Source organism: Carcharodon carcharias, chromosome 18, assembly GCF_017639515.1.
Source record: "Carcharodon carcharias isolate sCarCar2 chromosome 18, sCarCar2.pri, whole genome shotgun sequence".
Taxonomy (NCBI): Eukaryota; Metazoa; Chordata; class Chondrichthyes; order Lamniformes; family Lamnidae; genus Carcharodon; species Carcharodon carcharias.
The window spans coordinates 89,788,387-89,808,477 of record NC_054484.1 but is presented as its reverse complement, the minus strand read 5'-3'; the positions used below and the strand labels follow the sequence as shown (position 1 = coordinate 89,808,477).

The 20,091-nt window shown below is 44.0% G+C and overlaps 1 protein-coding gene across 1 annotated transcript in view; it reads left to right on the top strand.

Annotated features, from left to right (window-relative positions):
* The window catches only part of LOC121290478 (cytoplasmic tyrosine-protein kinase BMX-like), a 94,739-nt gene that overhangs the window by 53,818 nt on the left and 20,830 nt on the right, over window positions 1–20,091 (top strand). The window contains exons 12-14 of the mRNA XM_041210917.1: window positions 565–630; window positions 2,867–3,038; window positions 15,048–15,264. Of these exons, the coding sequence (XP_041066851.1) occupies window positions 565–630; window positions 2,867–3,038; window positions 15,048–15,264 (455 nt within the window). The remainder of the gene's footprint in view (window positions 1–564; window positions 631–2,866; window positions 3,039–15,047; window positions 15,265–20,091) is intronic.

The window sequence follows — 20,091 nt, the reverse complement described above, 5'->3', positions numbered from 1 at the left end:
TAGCCTTGCTTATATGGCTAGTTGTAAACAGACTAACATCCCTTTGAAATCCAACAATCCCTATCCTTATCAAAAAATGCAAATTCCCTTCACACCTTACATGCTAAGCCAGCATCCATGTTTACTCATTAGCATCTCAAGCATTTCTACAACTAGCTTCTTTTGATGATTTCAAGATTGCGGCCTACTTGACTCCAAATATATTTAAATCACCCAGACACACCCAACTATAATCGCACCCATAAACCTACTTCACAATAAACCAGAAAAGTATTATGAAAATTATTATACTTTCGTAACAGGGGCTGAATAGCCCCCTCCTGCTTTAATGTTTTCCAAATGAGCTATCCCTGGTTACAGAATCTAGTAACTTCCCACAACTGATGCTAACCTAATGGGCCTGTGATTTCCTAGTTTATGCTTTTTAATCTTCTTAAATAGAGGAGTAACATCCAGCCAAAATGCAGGAAAAAATGTGAAAGATTATTTCAATACTCGATCACTGGCTGCCATCTTTATCCGATTGTCAACAAATTTATCCCACATTGTTTTGCTTTTGTTTAGGGTTGATCACAAGACTTCGACAAGCTGCTTCAACTGAAACTAATAAGGTTCCAGGTTCCGTTGATGGTAATGGAATAATACCTTCAAATGGCATTGTTTGAGAAAACATAAAATGTAACTGAAACTGTGCATCATGTCATTTTTAGATGCTTCCTTTTCAGCCTTGTAAATATGAGGACATGAACTACTAGGGCAGAGGTTGAAACTGTGAATTTATATGATCCTGGTATAAGAATATCTGGGGAACCCTGCTACTATTGATGTCAGGTTAGCCCACACAGTGACCCATGCAGTGAATCCACATAATTATCCCACACTGTGGCCGGAATTTTCCGGCACCTCCCACTGGTGGGATCTTCTGGTCCTGCCAAAGTGCATGGGTATTTGAATGGCCCGCTGTACCTGCTGTGGTGGGACCCCCAGCACTGGGGCTGGAAAATCCCGGCCTGCTCCCTGTCCAGTGGTCCCATACTCTGATCACACACCGTGAACCCACTCAGTGAACCCCACAATTATATCATAAAATTGTCCTTCTCAAAGGCAATTTGGGATGGGCAATAAAATGCTGGACTTGCGAGCAATGCTCACATCCCACGAACGTATATATTAAAAAAAAAATCATCCAATGATCCCAAAAAGAGTACTAACATTCAATAGTGCAGTGCTGAGGGAGTGCTGCACTGTCAGAGGGGCTGTACCTATAGAGCACTGCATTGTTTGAGGGGCAGTACAGAGGGAGTACAGTAAAGCATAGCTGGAGAGGCAGTGAATTCGTACTGCAACCTGTGACAGGGCAGTACTGAGGTAGCGTTACACTGTCACTGGGAGGTACTGAGAGAGTGTTGCACTGTCAGTGGACCGTAGTGAGGGAGTGTTGCAATGTCAGAGGCGCAGTACTGAGGGAGAGTTGAGCTGTCAGAGGGACAATACTGAGAGAGAGTTGGATGATCAGAGAGACTGTACTGAGGGAGAGTTGGACAGTCAGAAGGATTGTACTGAGGGAGAGTTGGACAGTCAGAGGGACAATACTGAGGGAGAATTGGGTTGTCAGAGGGACAGTACTGAGGGAGAGTTGGACAGTCAGAGGGACAGTACTGAGGGAGAGTTGGGCTGTCAGAGGGACAGTACTGAGGGAGAGTTGGACATTCAGAGGGACAGTACTGAGGGAGAGTTGGACAGTCAGAGGGACAATACTGAGGGAGAATTGGGTTGTCAGAGGGACAGTACTGAGGGAGAGTTGGACAGTCAGAGGGACAGTACTGAGGGAGAGTTGGGCTGTCAGAGGGACAGTACTGAGGGAGAGTTGGACATTCAGAGGGACAGTACTGAGGGAGAGTTGGGCTGTCAGAGGGACAGTACTGAGGGAGAGTTGGACATTCAGAGGGACAGTACTGAGGGAGAGTTGGGCTGTCAGAGGGACAGTACTGAGGGAGAGTTGGACAGTCAGAGGGACAGTACTGAGGGAGAGTTGGGCTGTCAGAGGGACAGTACTGAGGGAGAGTTGGACATTCAGAGGGACAGTACTGAGGGAGAGTTGGGCTGTCAGAGGGACAGTACTGAGGGAGAGTTGGGCTGTCAGAGGGACAGTACTGAGGGAGAGTTGGACAGTCAGAGGGACAGTACTGAGGGAGAGTTGGGCTGTCAGAGGGACAGTACTGAGGGAGAGTTGGACATTCAGAGGGACAGTACTGAGGGAGAGTTGGGCTGTCAGAGGGACAGTACTGAGGGAGAGTTGGACAGTCAGAGGGACAGTACTGAGGGAGAGTTGGACAGTCAGAGGGACAGTACTGAGGGAGAGTTGGGCTGTCAGAGGGACAGTACTGAGGGAGAGTTGGACATTCAGAGGGACAGTACTGAGGGAGAGTTGGACAGTCAGAGGGACAGTACTGAGGGAGAGTTGGACAGTCAGAGGGACAGTACTGAGGGAGAGTTGGGCTGTCAGAGGGACAGTACTGAGGGAGAGTTGGACAGTCAGAGGGACAGTACTGAGGGAGAGTTGGGCTGTCAGAGGGACAGTACTGAGGGAGAGTTGGACAGTCAGAGGGGCAGTACTGCCCCTCTGACATTGCAAAACTCCCTCACTATGGTCCACTGACAGTGCAACACTCTCTCAGTACCTCCCAGTGACAGGGTAACACTCTCTCAGTACCTCCCAGTGACAGTACTCTATTTGATATATCAAAATAAGCTGTAATGTTAGTGGAATTAACTGAAGTCACTTGTTTTTTTGGTTAAAAACTCAGTTAATTTTGTTAATTTGTCCTTTTATTTACAAGCAATGTTGAAAGTGTTTTTGTTTTAGTGGAATGGGAACTGAATCGTGGTGAAATCATCCTGGTAAAGGAGTTGGGAAGCGGGCAGTTTGGAGTGGTCCAACTGGGAAAGTGGAAACACAAGTACGATGTGGCCATTAAGATGATAAAGGAAGGCTCAATGTCGACAGATGAGTTCCTGGAGGAAGCAGAAACTATGATGTAAGTGACAGTTTATAATATTACAATGAATACAAATAAAGCAGTGAGAAATATTTCAGTCTGGAGTGAGAGGAGAGATATCTCGGAAGTTTACGAATAGTAACTTATGTGCTCTTCCACATTCTCCCAATTCATCAGTTAAAACAGGGACTGAAATGACTAATAGCAGAATACTTCTCTAAGTGTACATCTTCCCACACCTAGCAGTGTAACTAAACTGTTAAATCAGTAAGAGTATAGGAACTGCTGATACTCTGAACTAATCACAAAAGCAAGGAAGTTATGAAGTTATGATAAACTTGTATAAAACACTGGTTCAGCCTCAACTGGAATATTGTGTCCAGTTCTGGGCAGCGCACTTTAGGTAAGATGTGAAGGCATTGGAGAGAGTACAGAAAAGATTCTTGAGAATGGTTCCACAGATGAGGAACTTCAGTTACGTAGATAGTTTGGAGAAGTTGGGACTGTTTACCTTGGAGAAAGGAAAATTGAGAGGAGATTTGATATGAAGTGGATTATAATCCTAGCCTCTTTTTGGGACTATTCCCAATCAGGCATACTCCTCAGATGATCATTCTCACTTAAGATTGAGAAAGACAGGCCTCACAGACACTTAAATGAGTATGAAGAACTGATCTAACTCTCCCCAAAGGAATACTACCATCCTCCAGTTACCCTTTTTAACCAGGTTATAACAACCCAGATATTATAAGGCTCTGGGTATCTCTCCTCAACAATATATTCTCCACTGAAGCTTGTACAGAGAAGGTTTTTTAGAGTTTGGATACAGAAGACTATATGAGACAATAAATTTTCTAAATTATTTAAAAGTTTATTAAAGAACCAAACATGCAATTCACTTTTGATGGCAATTCAATAGTAACATTGACAGTTCTAGGAATAGACTAGTAAGTATAATCTCACTTCGAATAAAGAATCCAAATTTTATTAATGTGAGATATTTAAGTTCCTTTAAGTAGTATTTACCTTAAATCCCTGAGTAGAAAGCTATGGCATCTAGCAAAATTCCTCAATCCCAATTAAGGTGAGAACTATCATCATTACGCTATGGCAGCTATGCCTTTACCCTGAGAGACGCTGGAGTGAATCCAATGAATCTAAAACTCCTACTGTGACTCAAGTTTTTATACCATAAAAGAACTGAACCAGCAGGAAGCATGTTGACCTCCCTGGACATCATCCTTCATTTTTGTCAATATCTTTCAAGTTAACGGGATACTGAGAGGTGCAGTTAGTGGTCACTACACTCAGTTTCCAGGATTCAGCTGACCAGTTGTTTAGGTCACCTTTAAGATTATCCATTGATGCATTATAGTATCTTACAACTTATCAATGCCCTGCTGAGGTGATGTAGAGGCCAGTTCCTGTTTTCTCAGAACTGCCTTGTGTTAGAAGATATACCATACCCTGTGCTACAGGATGTTGTTGTCCTTGAGCACCCAATTATGCCAGGCATGTTTAGAAATTTTTGAACTTTTGTCCAGCAGGTAAACTCTGCTTTTAATTTTTAATCCCTGCTTCATAGGAGAATCACTCTTAATTTTATAACTCCTTATCTATATCTGGATTCTCTTATAACTGTATATTTATAGCTGCATTCCTTCACAGATAGAGGCATTCAAAATCATGAGGGGCCTAAGCAGAGTAGATAGAAACTGTTCCCATTGTTGGAAGAATTGAGAACCAGAGGGCACAGATTTAAGGTGATTGGCAAGAGCAGCAATGGAGACATGAGGACTTTTTTTTTATTATGCAGTAAGTGTTTAAGTTCTGGGATGCACTGCCTGAGAATGCGATGAAAAAGGAACATTTGCAGGGCTACAGGGAAAATGTGGGAGAGTGACACTCAGTGAATTGCTCCTTCAGACAGGCCATATGATCTGCTTCCATTCTGTAACAGTTCAATGTTACTATGATTCTGTGTCCTGAGAAAACAAAGGGGACATTCAGGCTGTGAAAATGTTTCAGACAAGAGTCACAATGAGTGATTCTTGGAGCAGAATTTTACATTCCCCCACCGAAGGGTTTGCAGGTGGAGGTGGGGAGGGCAGGCCGGTAAAATTTCTCGAATGATCTTCCCACCAGCCTCCTGCCCACCTCAGCTCCTCCTCAATTTTATAGTGGGACAGGTGAGGCCTAGGCTGGTCCACCTGTCCTTACCTCAGTTGGGGCCCTTAAGTGGCCATCAATGACTAAGGGCCATTTCCCGCCCAGCCTCATTTTCCAGGCCAGTGGGAGTTTTTCAGGGGTGGGGAGTGGGGTCCGAAAAGTGGCCTCACATGGGAAGTGTGAGGGGCCACCTCAATCAACAGATTTTTACCCATCGGGCCCATGCCTCCTGTGAGTGCTCCCTCTCCCTATGACCTCTCCACCGATACCCCCACCCAGCTCTGCCCATACCACCACCTTCCCAGGTCTCACCTCCCTTCCCTGCCCTATACCACACCCCCCCACACACACACTCACCTGGTCCTGGACTCCCAGGACTTAGTCCCATCCCTGCCAACTGCAATTGCAGATGGGCAAAAATTGCTGGCCTAGCCAGCAATGCCCACATTCCATGAACGAATATTAAAAAAAGGTAGAGTGGAGTTACAGGAGTAGGCTGGGATTACAGGGGTAGGTTGAAGATACAGAGGGAGGGCAGAGTTATAGAGAGAGGGTGGAATTACATGGGTAGATTGGAGGTACAGAGAAAGGGTGGAATTACTGTGTGATTAGGCTCTGATTAGACCTGTGAATGAGGATAATTTTTTTAGACCTGACTAGTGAAGTCAATGGAGTTCATGGTTGAGTGGGTTTCTGTTCAAGACAGAATGTAGGAGTATAAAGTATTAAATTACATAAAACCCAAGAACACTGCATCAAGGAAAGCCCTGACGTAAGAGAAGATTGAAAAGTGAATGATGTCAGCTTGCTGCTCTTCACATGCAATATATTGAATTGACTGATCATGGTAATGGAGGCAAAACCACTCCGAGTTATTTGACAAATAGGTGTCATGGGGCAGGTTTCCCGAGATGGACAAGCTGGAATAGGACAAATGTCACTAGCTCATGATCTTGCTTCACTGTGTTCAGTTTGATTACTGGGTATCCAAGGGTAGATTCTGGCCTGGGCCCAAAATGTGGGGTATGAGGGCTGTCGTGATGTCTTTGATGAACGGACCACAGGAGACTCAGGTACAGGTTACAATTGTTTATTCGAGCAATTGCAAGGAGGGCACCATCTCAATGCAGCTTGAGACAGTACTCTGCTAAACTACAAGTACTCAACATATTTATACATTATTGGTCAGGTACAAGAACAGTTTCCAGATTCTGATCTCGTCAACATATAGGTTTACATTACAAAACGTCTCTGGTAAAAAGTACATCCCTATTTGTTTTCACCCAGGCAGAGACCTTAACCATCTGTTCTTCCCCTATCTGTTGAAGAGCACATTTAATCTTAGTTGTTATTGCCATCCTCTGACTACAGTCAGGCTCCAAGGCCTTTCTGTTGTTTGCAGGCTCTTAAGGCTGTGCAAGGTTCATCTGGTAACCTTTAACTGCCGATGCGCTTGGAGATTTTAAGTAATTCATTCCCTTTCAATAAGTCCTTACTGTACCCCTATATTCCCCCTAATAATTACTGTATTCCTTTATTTCCCCCTAACAGTCCCCCCTTTTGGCCCTTGGCTTAGCCCAAGGTAGCCAACTATAGTGGTGTTGTCCATTCCACCACCTCCTCCACCCTTTACGTAACGTCGCCCATTGATACTGGTCAGGCATCCAGTTTTGGCACATAAAGGGTACGGGTACTGGTCAAACCATCTGTATCATCTGGTCCTTTAATCCGAACCTCTGGCTTATCAGATTCCTGCTCCACCTACTAAAACTCCCGCAACACCACCTTTTTTGTGACCTCCGGATGCGGTATATCAAGTATGTTAGAAACATAATCAATATCAGCTGAATTATGACAAGAGCACGGCAGATAATCCAAATCTATTTGTTCAATATCCATCTTTAAGGCTCGAACCTGTTGCTGCAGTGTACATCTGCTGAGCCTGTCTTCAAATCTTGGTTAGGTGCTCTGATAATAGGGGAACTTCATAGGAGAACTGGTTCAAATACTGCATCAGGTTATCCTTAAGGCTTTCCATGACCTGAGTAGTGGTCATTCTTCCCTTGTATATTTCGACCAGTTCCACTTTCCCTACCCTTGCTGGCACCTGTGGGTGTAGGCACTCTGAACGATTATGGATGGGGCATATCTGGTTACCCCCATACTGGATTCTTTCCTGCCACGTGGTGATATAATATCTCCCATTCCTTGTATATGCAACATGGGTCAGTTCTTTTGCAGCCCATATAGTTTCCATTGTACAGTTTGCAGCTGCTTTAAATCCACACCTTGCTTCCTCCATCTCATATATCGGATGTGCACATACTACTGCGGTGGTCTCTATACTACATCCTTCCAATGTGGTGCTAACTATATTTCCTTCTAAGTTTACTGCATATGGCAGAATACCATGATACTTAATATAATAATCGCCGCCCCCCCCCCTCCACCCCTCCACCCCCGTATAACCCCAATGTTTTCTACTCTATCTAAGGTCCTGCCGGGTGTTGACATGGGTATGACAGGTATTACTAATACAATGTCTATTAGCATATTATTATTCACTATACATTCAACATTCATTCTAAAAATGCGTGTTAAATCTTTGAGCTGGCAACCGGTCAAGTCATGATTCTTGTGTTGTGAAAGATTCAATAAGTGCTCATTAGTTACCCATAAAGGAATTACCTCTTCATTAATCTTTCTTAAATGTTCTCAGGCTTGTTCCAGTGCCCAAGATCCATAGGTGCTGCAAACATAATTTCTGCTTGCTTCGTCTGAAATATTTTCCCCTATTTCAATCAGTTTGTTGATAGGCCCTGCATGACTTTCAAGTACGATAGCCAGGCTTTGGATTAACCGTGTCATGTCCTGGTCTGTATTTAATTGGGTGTTATGAATTCCCTGTCCCTGCTCTAAAATCTCCTTAAGCTTAAAGCTCAGGGTCCGGACCTTCTGCTCAACAGTTGCCAGATTCTGAATCAACCACTGATGTCCCTATATTGAATATTGTAGCGGCATCATTTATCAGGCTGCGCTTAACTTGGTTCCTTCCCAAGCCTGATCACATCCCACCATTGAACTGAGATGCTTCAGTCATCAGCTGGCCCATTAGAGCCATATATAGTGCTCGAATATGGGTTGAGCACCACTGGGGTGGGGTAATTCTGGATATGTTCAAGACTATGGGTACCAGCTCGTGGTGTACATTATCATACAAAACTTCTGATTAACCAGTATCAAACCATTTGTCGGTCCTGGATGCATAGTCGGACAAGCTGCGTCAGTCGGTGTGGTTTGAGGGGCTTCAATTATCTCTACTTGGACTGTGAAAATAGAGGTGGGAGGTGGCTGGATAGTGGCGGACCTCTCATGTCCGATCTGAAACAAACTCTTACTACAATTTGAAAGCACTTGTTCTCCTACTGTTACAGTCATCATTCCCCATTGTGAATTGCATTCGGCACTGTCCGTGCTGTACCAAAGTTCCTCCTGTGGTGCGGGATGAACAGTGATGATCCTCGACCTTGTTGCCAGTACTGATACACCCATGACCAAGATCATAGATCTCTGGAGACATTAACATCGGCTCCCGTTCTCCGGGTTACCGCTTGGTCAATTGTCATGTATCTTTAACTGTGTGTAATGCCTCCATTTACTTCCCGTTCTCATATCTACAAGTGTGCATGTATCACCTGTCATAATTACCTCGTATGGTCCATGCCTGTTCGCTTCGGGCTCACCTTGACCATCACCATATTCCCCACTTGGTCCATTGTTGCTCTTTGGATTTGCCTGTTTCCATATCCTTAATCACCTGTCGGTCTCTGACTTCCTTCCTTAACTCATGCAATTGCTACTTAATTCCCTCACATAGTCTCGCATCCTTCCTTTTAGTGGTCCTACATCTCCCACTCCTACTATGATTCCCTCGGGTAACTGCATTTCTCTCCTTGTCATTATTTCAAATGGGGTGAACCCCGCGGTCCTGCTTGGGGTAGCCCTAAGGCGCATTAGAATATTGGGCTGTTCCCTGTCTCTTGAATTGCTTTTGTGGTTGATGATTTTTTTTAAGTTCAGTTCATCTTTTCCACCATCCCAGACCTCTGTGGCTGGTAGGAAATGTGGAATTTCCATTTATATTTAAATTTATACATTTCTTTAATGACTCTTCCTGTGAAATGAGCTCCCTGATCTAAATCTATCTGGATAGGCACCCTCCACTCCTTCCAGTCTACTCTCTCTTGCTGCTGTCCCACTTCAGACCTCAATTCCTTAAACTGCCGACACAACTCTACAGTGCACATTTTTATCTTATTTTTCAATGGCTCAGTATCTTCACTTCCAGTGACGGTTCTCTCTGGGAGCCACTTAACTCTGTCTGTCATCATAGTGTTAATCCTGTGGTCTTACTTTTATAGCTTGCAGGCACATTAATACAATCAATAATACATCTATTTAGCCTTTTTCCAGGTTTCCCTTTACCTGTATCCAGGTAAATTGTTGTTAAGTATTATTTCTCTTTACATTTCAATTCCTGATCTATAGATCCCACATAGTTTTACCTCTAAGCTTTTTTTCCCCTGACTATGATCATCCTAAGATTCTCTTGATGTCAGTTTCTCTCTTGTCTTGATCGTTTATAATGTTTCCTTGCTCTTTAGGCCATATTAACTATTCCATGTCAACGAGGATCTCTGTCTCTAAATCCTTGCTTATCTCCCCCTGTGCATTTCCAATGTCTCAGTTGATGGCCAGATTATCAAATTCACTTCCCTTAAAAAAGTTTGTATATTGTGTCCTCTTTCCCGAACTCTTTCTCCTACTTGCCTCGTACCACTTTACACATGCAACAGCTACCATCTTATTTTGTTCAGGTTGCCTAGAGAGACTTTAAAATAAATAAAATATTCTCATAATAGTTTTAAAAACAGAACTCAAACATTGACATGTTTTGCTTCCTTATCTTCTCAAACAATATTTTATTGTCTCAAAAGTAACCCACTAAGTTGAGTCTGATCCGTTTTCTTTTAGAATTACCCCAGATTCATTAACTCGGCCAAAAATTGGATTTCTGCCAAACTTTGTCAAGGTCTTGAGCTTAGCTTCATATTTTGGGAACAGACTTTACAAATACAAAAGCTTGCAGCATTTGAATTAGTGCCAATTGTTGTCAAACCTTTTAATATGAAAATTCCCTTTTGAGAAATTATCAGGAACCAAACCTCAAATTTTAAACTTTGTAAGAACTGTAATTTACACTATCAAAATTAAAACTACCTCTTTCTTATGTGTATTGATTTGTATCCAAGTTATAATTCTCGTATGTTTATCAACACATTCTTTATCTTAGATAGCATCCTAGTGATTCAAAAGTAACCTGTTAAGTTACACTGCACTTTACATCTCAAGATTGTCCCAAATTCAAATTACAGTGCTGTTGGGCTACAGCTTTCCTTTCATATTTAATTCATCTCTTCATAAGAAACCCCTTTTTATCCATTGGAACCCCTAAACCTTGTGTTTATGTCTTTTGGTTTTCCTAGAATCCCTTGAACTTCAGGTAATTTTTCCCCAGAATTTTAGAATACTAACTCGTATGAGTTAATGTAACTCATATGTATCAATCCCAATCAGCTTGGTGATGCTAGTCTGCAAAGGGGGTGGTACAAAGATTGGTTCATCCAACCCTGTCCGGCTTCTTGACACCCCCAAACCACGACCTTTCCTCGCCAGAAATCCCAACTCAAACCCCACGCTCAAAACTTTGGAATGTTCCAGTATACTTTTCTTTTAATCTAACATGGGGCTTTCAACCCAAAAGTGCTGAACTACAAACACAAATGACAATTAAGGAAGAAAACACATTAAAGCTCACATACAAATGCTTCCTTGCACACAAACAAACATATATTTAGAGGTATGTATTTATATTCCTGTATCCTTAACTTAACGACTTAAAATTCTCATATTCTAAACGAACTTCAAATAGCAGTGGGGGAAATAAAGGGACCTTGAAGGCTCCATCTATAGGGACAATCAAACTGACGAAAGCTCACATTTCCCTTGCTACTGCCTGTCAGTGCTTATTAACGCCCCTAGGGGTACCCCCTTTTCTCTCTTTCTCTCTCTTTCTCTCTCTCTCTCTTCAGCACAAGCAGCTCTTGTAGCGGACCTTTTGGGTCCCAATCATCGAAAATCACGTCATCCCGCACGGGATGCGGTTGTCCTGAAAACTGTACATACGTCTCCCACTTTCACTCTGCATAGTCCATTACGGACTCACCCTTTTTCTGTACTACAGACGTTATACACCCCCAAATTGTTTCTCCCTCCCCCAAGGCTTCCTTAACTGCCTCCTCAAAGTCCCTGTGCAGGGCTGTCACCTTCTCCCGATCTGGGATGTCCCCAGATTTCACCCAGTCTCCACTCCTAGACTGCAGGGGTAATCTTCCCCAGATATCCCCTGGGCTTTTAGCCTTCACCAGTATATGGGTAGCAAGGAGGTGCACTGCATGGAAATTTTGCATTTCCCACAGTTTGATCCAAAAATCTGGGTTGTTATGCCGAGTTTTAAGTGTCAGCAGTTCTTTAAGCAAAATCTGTTTCTCCCCCGGGCTGAATGGTATGTGCTTAACTTTCTCCATAACCCTCTCAATCTCCTCATCCTCTCCCTATTCCTCAGCCCCCTTTCTCCTTTTGGTTTTTAATTCACCTTTCCTGACTTTACTTTTCCTAACAGTTACTACCATAGGGGCCATGGGATTCAACAGGCACAGTGGGGCGGTTGGTTCGTATGAGGGTGATTTTGTCCCAACTCCATCATGGGTTTCTCCTTCAGAGCTTTCCCCCTCTTGATCAGTGTCACTGCAGGCTGCTGCCACCTCTGCTCTAATCTGTCCTGAATTTGACTTTGTCTCTCTCTCTCTAATCGACCGGAATTTAATATTAACCCGTTTGCACAACTGCAGGTACAGTGTGATAATAACCATATCCCTTTCTTTTCCTTATCCTTTTTCTGCTCTAACCGCCACTGTTTTTGTTCTCCGAGAGTTCCCTGTCAGTTCCACCCCTCTGCATCTTAGTGATTAAGTTTGACTGTTGTTCCGCTATGAACCTCGTAATGGAGTCCGCGGCTCCCCAGTCAAGTTCCATAGCGCTATTTTGTTTCCCTGACGGCATTCGATTCCTATTTTTTCATCTATCTCTGCGTGGTACGTTCACACTGTCCTAACAACTTAGTTATCTGAGGTATGTATGCGCGGTTTCATTGGGATCTGTCCTTCCTGCGTGGCTTTGGCTAAGGTTATATTTCAAACTGTAACCCGCCAGCATGGCTCTGCCCTCCTCTTACTGGGTAATGGTCCTAGCCTTCCTGCGCAGCTTCAGTCCCGCTAACCCACCTGCACGGCTCCGCCTATTACCCCTGCCACCTCCTACCTCCTGTTCTGAGTCCTCCTCCTGATTCTTTGATACTTGACCAGACTGTTCTCGGGTAGGCTTGCTGCACTAACTACGGGTGGTAAATGAACATACTCACCCACTTCGCAGAGCCGTCCTGAGGATCCGATCCAAGTATCCTGCCAACTAAGCCAAATTGTTGTGGTGTCTTTGATGAATGGACCACAGGAGACTCAGGTACAGGTTACAATCGTTTATTTGAGCAATTGCAAGGAGGGCACCATCTCAATGCAGCTTGAGACAGCACTCTGCTAAACTACAAGTACTCAACATATTTATACATTATTGGTCATGTACAAGAACAGTTTCCAGATTCCGATCTCGTCAACATATAGGTTTACATTACAAAACATCTCTGGTAACAAGTACATCCCTATTTGTTTTCACCCAGGCAGTGACCTTAACCATCTGTTCTTCCCCTATCTGTTGAAGAGCACATTTAATCTTAGTTGTTATTGCCATCCTCTGACTACAGTCAGGCTCCAAGGCCTTTCTGTTGTTTGCAGGCCCTTAAGGCTGTGCAAGGTTCATCTGGTAACTTTTAACTGCCAATGTGCTTGGAGATTTTAAGTAATTCATTCCCTTTCAATAAGTTCTCACTGTACCCCTATATTCCCCCTAATAATTACTGTATCCCTTTATTTCCCACTAACAAGGGCTGGTACAAACTACCTGAGCTCAGGCTTCATGAGTTTGCTCAGGGTGAGCTGCCAGTGCTGTCAGGCCTCCACAGGCTGAGCTCGACTCACCTGCCCTCAGAGAAGCCCCAAAAGAAGGGTTGGCCAGGGGTTTACCGGGTGGTGGACTATTTGTGGCTGCTGTGGAGTCAGGGGAACACTTCCACCATTGGCCACTAGGCCATTGAAGAAGCCTAAGTGAGGTAAGCCCAACACCTGTCCTCATATTGCTGAGAGATTTTAAATAGACCCAACAAGCATTGAGCTGCTAATTTGCATATTTAAGGAGCCCCATGCCTGTTGAGATGACAGCCTAATAATAAATGGGGCACATTAATTTAGCAGTGTGACCAACAGCTAAGGCCATCCAACTGCTAAATTGCTTTGTGCGTGGTTTATGACTAAATAATGTGTGCAACACAAGCCATTTGCTATCCTTATTCTATCCCTAGAGTAAGATGCCCCTTTAACTCTTCATGGCTATGAGCAAGCTCAGAATTAATCCTAAATTTGGCATTGCATTTCAAGGGGAATGGCCTCCTTCTTGGTATTTTAATCACATTCGCTCACAATCAATCTTATTACGCCAACATTTACATTGACATTTGAACATTTCTTCAATTACCCCGGAAACGATATGGGGTCAGAACAGAGCAGGAAAGTCTTGGATTTAGTTCTTGATGTTTGCTGAGCCAGCGAGTGACAGATGGAAGCTGCCAGGCCTCAGCATCCCTGGCAGCAAGAGACAAAGGTGCCACTAAGTGGATCAAACTTGATGCTTCCCCCCCCCCACAGACTCCGTTGTCATGTTGTTATAATGATATAAAGGCACCGCTCATTCATAAGGGATTGGGTAAACACGTTGTGTGGGTTCATTTATTGAGACTAGGCACATGAGAACCTTTATACATTGGTAGAAAGCTGGAAGACATCAGCAGCAGAACCGTGTGTGTGTGCTCTGCTCAAAGGCAAAAGTGGAACTAAGATTAGATCACATGACATATTTCCCTTCTAGTGATGTCATGCTGCTACCTCTTAATGACATATTACAACACCCATCAGGAAATCTGAGGACAGAAATGTCTTGGCGGTGATACCAAATTGTGAAATAGCTTACTGACATTAAAAAAAAGACTTGCATTTATTTAGTGCTTTTTGCAACCACAAGACACCTCAAAGTACTTTACAGCCAATGAAGTACTTTTTGAAGTGTAGGCTGTGTTGTAAGGTATGAAACATGGTAGTCAATTTGCACACATCAAGCTCCCACAAACAGCAATGTGATAATGTTCAAACATTCCATTTTTGTGACCTGAATTGAGGGATAAGTAGTGGCTAGGACACAGGGATAAACTCCCCAGATTTTCTTCAAAATGGTGCCACAGCAAGCAGATGGGGCCCAGATTTAAAACTACATCTGAAAGGCAGCACATCCAACCATGTAGCACTCCCTCGGTATAGCACTGGAGTGGCAGCCTTGATTTTTGTACACATGTCCTGTAGTGGGACTTGAACCCAGACTCCTACTGATTGAGCCAGAGCTGACACCAATAAAGTACGACCGTGATTGAGGTACCAGAGGCCTGTTGACAACAATGGCTCATCAGAGCTTGTTTCTTTCACAAGCGTGAGTAAGTATACTGAGCGCACAACAAATGGTAGCCAAAATTAAAGCAACATTTGTGCCAATGGATTTGTCCTGTCACCTGCTCACATTCTTGTCTTATGGTTTTATCGTTAGGAAACTGAAGCATCCAAAGTTAGTCCAACTGCATGGCGTCTGCACCATTCAATACCCCATCCTCATAGTTACCGAGTACATGAGCAATGGTTGCTTGCTGAGCTACCTCAAGGATCATGGCAAGGAATTAAACCAGTTCCAGCTCCTGGAAATGTGCTACGATGTGACTGAAGCCATGGCATACTTGGAAGATCTACAGTTCATACACAGAGACCTAGTGAGTTACAAACCGGAGCAATGCTCTCAAAATATCTCATTCTAGAATGTTGATGTTTCAATTAACTAGCTCTTAACATTGGTTGCTTCTGGCTGACAATTTCTAATCATGGTGAGTTTTAACATTGAAGCTACTGACACTTTTCTGTATCATTGCCATTCGGCCCAATGGCACCTGTGCCAGCTCTTTGAGAGAGAGATAAAAACAAAAAACTGCAGATGCTGGAAATCCAAAACAAAAATAGAATTACCTGGAAAAACTCAGCAGGTCTGGTAGCATCGGCGGAGAAGAAAAGCGTTGACGTTTCGAGTCCTCATGACCCTTCAACAGAACTGATGTTGAAGGGTCATGAGGACTCGAAACGTCAATTCTTTTCTTCTCCGCCAATGCTGCCAGACCTGCTGAGTTTTTCCAGGTAATTCTGTTTTTGTCTTTGAGAGGGAGAGCTGTCCAATCGTCCCAATCTCCCTGCTCTTTCCCTATCTTCCTGCAAATATTTCCTTTTCAAATATTTATCCAATTTCCTTTCGAAATTTATGACTGAAGCTTTTTTCCAGCACCCTTTCAGACAGCGCATTCCCGAAAATTCTCGACCTGATTCTTTTGCATTTATTTTAAATCTGGGCCAGGTGGGAACAATCTCTCTCTATGAACAATGTAAGATGATAATCATTCTGGTCCATACATCCCCTGAGCATGTAATTATTGATAACTTAAGAATGACAAGGAACTGAGGCATGGGGCACTGGGGCACAACAACGAGAGTTTCTGTGCTGTGGGGACAAAGGCCCTCATTTAAAAAGCGGGGAAGAGGTGGCTGGTACGGAGCGAGTGAGCTTGGTAGCAGGCAGTGAGCCCAGGGATTGAGCCCAGTGGGACGTGGAGTCAAGGTCAATTATAATGCCAGGGCCTCAAACACTTTAACATTCCCGAAGTCCTACCGGAACTTGACTGATATGCTGGTGGGGAGAGTGACTAGTCACCCGACAGCAGGAGGCCGCAGCTGGGATATGGGCCCCAGTAATCACTGGCATGTGAGAAAGGCTCTGGACAGGGACAATGGGGGCGAGAGGAGGCTGCCTGGGGTAAGGTAGGCCCATTCTACAAGATGCATAAAAGGACATTCCTTCGCCACAAGGAAAATGAAAATAAAATATTCAGATATACCTGGCAGGCCTTTTTTCACATCACCATCCCTCACTCAGGCTAAAACTGCAGCCAAATCCTAATGACATCATTGGGTCCCAATCTACATAACTAAACAAGGCTCCATTCTCTTTGATAAAAACAAAAAAACTGCAGATGCTGGAAATCCAAAACAAAAACAAAAACAGAATTACCTGGAAAAACTCAGCAGGTCTGGCAGCATCGGCGGAGAAGAAAAGAGTTGACGTTTCGAGTCCTCATGACCCTTCGACAGAACTTGAGTTCGAGTCCAAGAAAGAGTTGAAATATAAGCTAGTTTAAGGTGTGTGTGTGGGGGGTGGAGAGAGAGAGAGAGAGAGAAGTGGAATGGGGGTGTGGTTGTAGGGACAAACAAGCAGTGATAGAAGCAGATCATCAAATAATATTGTTGTTGACATCTTTTGATGATCTGCTTCTATCACTGCTTGTTTGTCCCTACAGCCACACCCCCACTCCACTTCTCTCTCTCTCTCCGCCTCCCACACACACACACCTTAAACCAGCTTATATTTCAACTCTTTCTTGGACTCGAACTCAAGTTCTGTCGAAGGGTCATGAGGACTCGAAACGTCAACTCTTTTCTTCTCCGCCGATGCTGCCAGACCTGCTGAGTTTTTCCAGGTAATTCCATTCTCTTTGAGTTGGGTGTCCTACTCACCTGCTCAACAGAACAAGCTAATATCAGGGCACAGAGGCATTATGGGAGATAAGTCAGTGTCGTCATTTTAAAATGGCACCATAGACCATGGAGTTGAGATACAGATCAATTATATCCAATTAAACGATGGAATAGGCTCGAGGGCCTGCATGACTGATTCCTGTTCCTACACTCTTGTCTCCTCAGCCACCGTGATGTTGTTCCTAATAAGCTGTTTCAGGGAACTATTGCCAGAGTCAAGGGGGCAAACAATATAAAATCCCCGAAGACCCAGGGAAGTTCAGCATGGTAGTCAGATGCTGCCATGGGAGATTGTAGGTGTATATGGAAAGGTGTGCTTAGTGGAGCAGAAGACTTCCCCTCCTCTCTAATGATCCCAGTGAACTTAGTAAAGAGTAAAAGATGTTTGTTGGCATTCTCCATTGAATCAATCCTGAATTAATTAAACCATTCCCCTAGGAGTGAGTAATAAAGGGGAGATGCTCCAAATGTTAAGGATGTTATCATTATCAGTCACTGATAATAAAGGACAGTGCAGGGCTAGGAGCATCATTGTATTCAACAACTATCACACTGTATACCTATCCCAGGGACATTGTGCCATGCCGTGATCTTTCCTGAAAGCTCATCTACTTCACACGTTATCTGACTTTTAACAATTCTCATATTCAATTAATTATTTTTCTTCTTTCTTTTCATGAGTTGTGGGTGTCATTGACTGGGCCAGCATTTATTACCCATCCTTAATTGCCCATGAGAAGGTGGTGGTGAGCTGCCTTCATGTTGCTGCAGTCCATGTGGTGTAGGTACACTCACAGTGTTGTTAGGAAGGGAGTTCCAGGATTTTGACCCAGCCACAGTGAAGGGACAGTGATATATTTCCAAGTCAGGATGGTGAGTGGCTTGGAGGGGAACTTTCGGGTGGTGGTGTTTCCATGTATCTGCTGCCCTTGTCCTTCTAGGTGGTAGCGGTGGTGGATTTGGAAGGTGCTGTCTAAGGAGCCTTGATGAGTTCTTGCAGTGTATCTTGTAGATGGTACACACTGCTGCCACTGTGTGTCGTTGATGGAGGGAGTGAATGTTTGTGGAAGAGGTGCCACTCAAGTTGGCTGCTTTGTCCTGGATGGTGTCAAGCTTCTTGAGTGTAGTTGTAGCTGCACTCATCCAGGCAAGTGGAGTGTCTTCCATCACATTCCTGACTTACAAAGAACAAAGAACAAAGGAAAGTACAGCACAGGAACATGCCCTTCGGCCCTCCAAGCCTGCACCGATCATGTTGCCTGTCAAACTGAAACATTTTGCACTTCCGGGGTCCATATCCCTCTATTCCCATCCTATTCATGTATTGCCTCTTAAACACCACTATCGTACCTGCTTCCAACACCTCCTCTGGCAGTGAATTCCAGACATTCACTACCCTCTGCATAAAAACTTGCCCCGCACATCTCCTCTAAAGTTTTCTCCTCTCACCTTAAATCTATGTCCCCTAGTAACTGAATCTTCCACTCTGGGAAAAAGCTTCTGACCATTCTGTCCATGCCACTCATAATTTTGTAAACTTCTATCAAGTCACCCCTCAATCTCCAACGCTCTAGGAAGAGCAATCCGAGTTTCTCCAACCTCTCCTCATAGCTAATAACCTCCAGACCAGACAGCATCCTGGTAAACCTCCTCTGCACCCTCTCCAATGCCTCCATATCCTTCTGGTAATGTGGAGACCAGAATTGCATGCAATATTCCAAGTGTGGCCTAACCAAGGTTCTATACAGCTGCAGCATGATTTTTTTATACTCAATACCCCTGCTGATGAAAGCAAGCATACCATATGCCTTCCTGACTACCTTATCCACCTGTGTTGCCACTTTCAGTGACCTGTGGACCTGTACACTCAGATCCCTCTGCCTGTCGAGGCATTTAAGGATTCTGCCATTTACTGTATAATTCCTACCTGTATTAGATCTTTCAAAATGCGTTACCTCGCATTTGTCCGGATTAAACTCCATCTGCCATTTTTCCGCCCAAGTCTCCAACCGATCTATATCCCGTTGTATCCTTTGACAATCCTATTCACTTTCTGCAACTCGTCCAACCTTAGTGAGTCTGCAAACTTACTAATTAGCCCAGTTACATTTTCCTCCAAATCATTTACGTATACTACAAACAGCAAAGGTCCCAGCACTAATCCCTGCGGAACACCACTAGTCACAGCTCTCCATTCAGAAAAGCACCCTTTCACTGCTACATTCTGTCTTCTATGACCAAGCCAATTCTGTATCCATCTTGTCAACTCACCTCTGATCCCATGCGGCTTTACCTTCTGTACCAGTCTGCCATGAGGGACCATGAAAAAGGCCTTACAGAAATCCAGGTAGATAACATCCACTGTCCTTCCATTGTCGATCATCTTTGTCACTTCCTTGAAAAGCTCGATCAATTTAGTGAGACACGATCTGCCCTTCACAAAACCATGCTGCCTCTCACTAATACGCCCATTTGCTTCCAAATGGTAGTAAATCCTGTCACGAAGAATCTTCTCCAATAATTTCCCTACCACTGACGTAAGGCTCACCGGCCAGTAATTTCTTGGATTATCCCTGCCACCCTTCTTAAACAATGAAACAACATTGGCCATTCTCCAGTCCTCTGGGACCTCACCCATAGCCAGTGAGGATACAAAGATTTCTGTCAAGACCCCAGCAATCTCCTCCCTTGCCTCCCTCAGTACACTGGGGTAGATCCCATCTGGCCCTGGGGACTTATCCACCTTAATATTCCTCAGGACGTCTAACACCTCCTCTTTTTTGATCTCAACATGATCCAGGCTATCTACACACTCTTCCCTAGACAAATCAACCACTAAGTCCTTCTCTTTGGTGAATACTGATGAGAAATACTCATTTAGTATCTCTCCCATTTCTTCTGGCTCCACACACAGAATCCAACCTCTGTCCCTGAGTGGGCCTATCCTTTCCCTGGCTACCCTC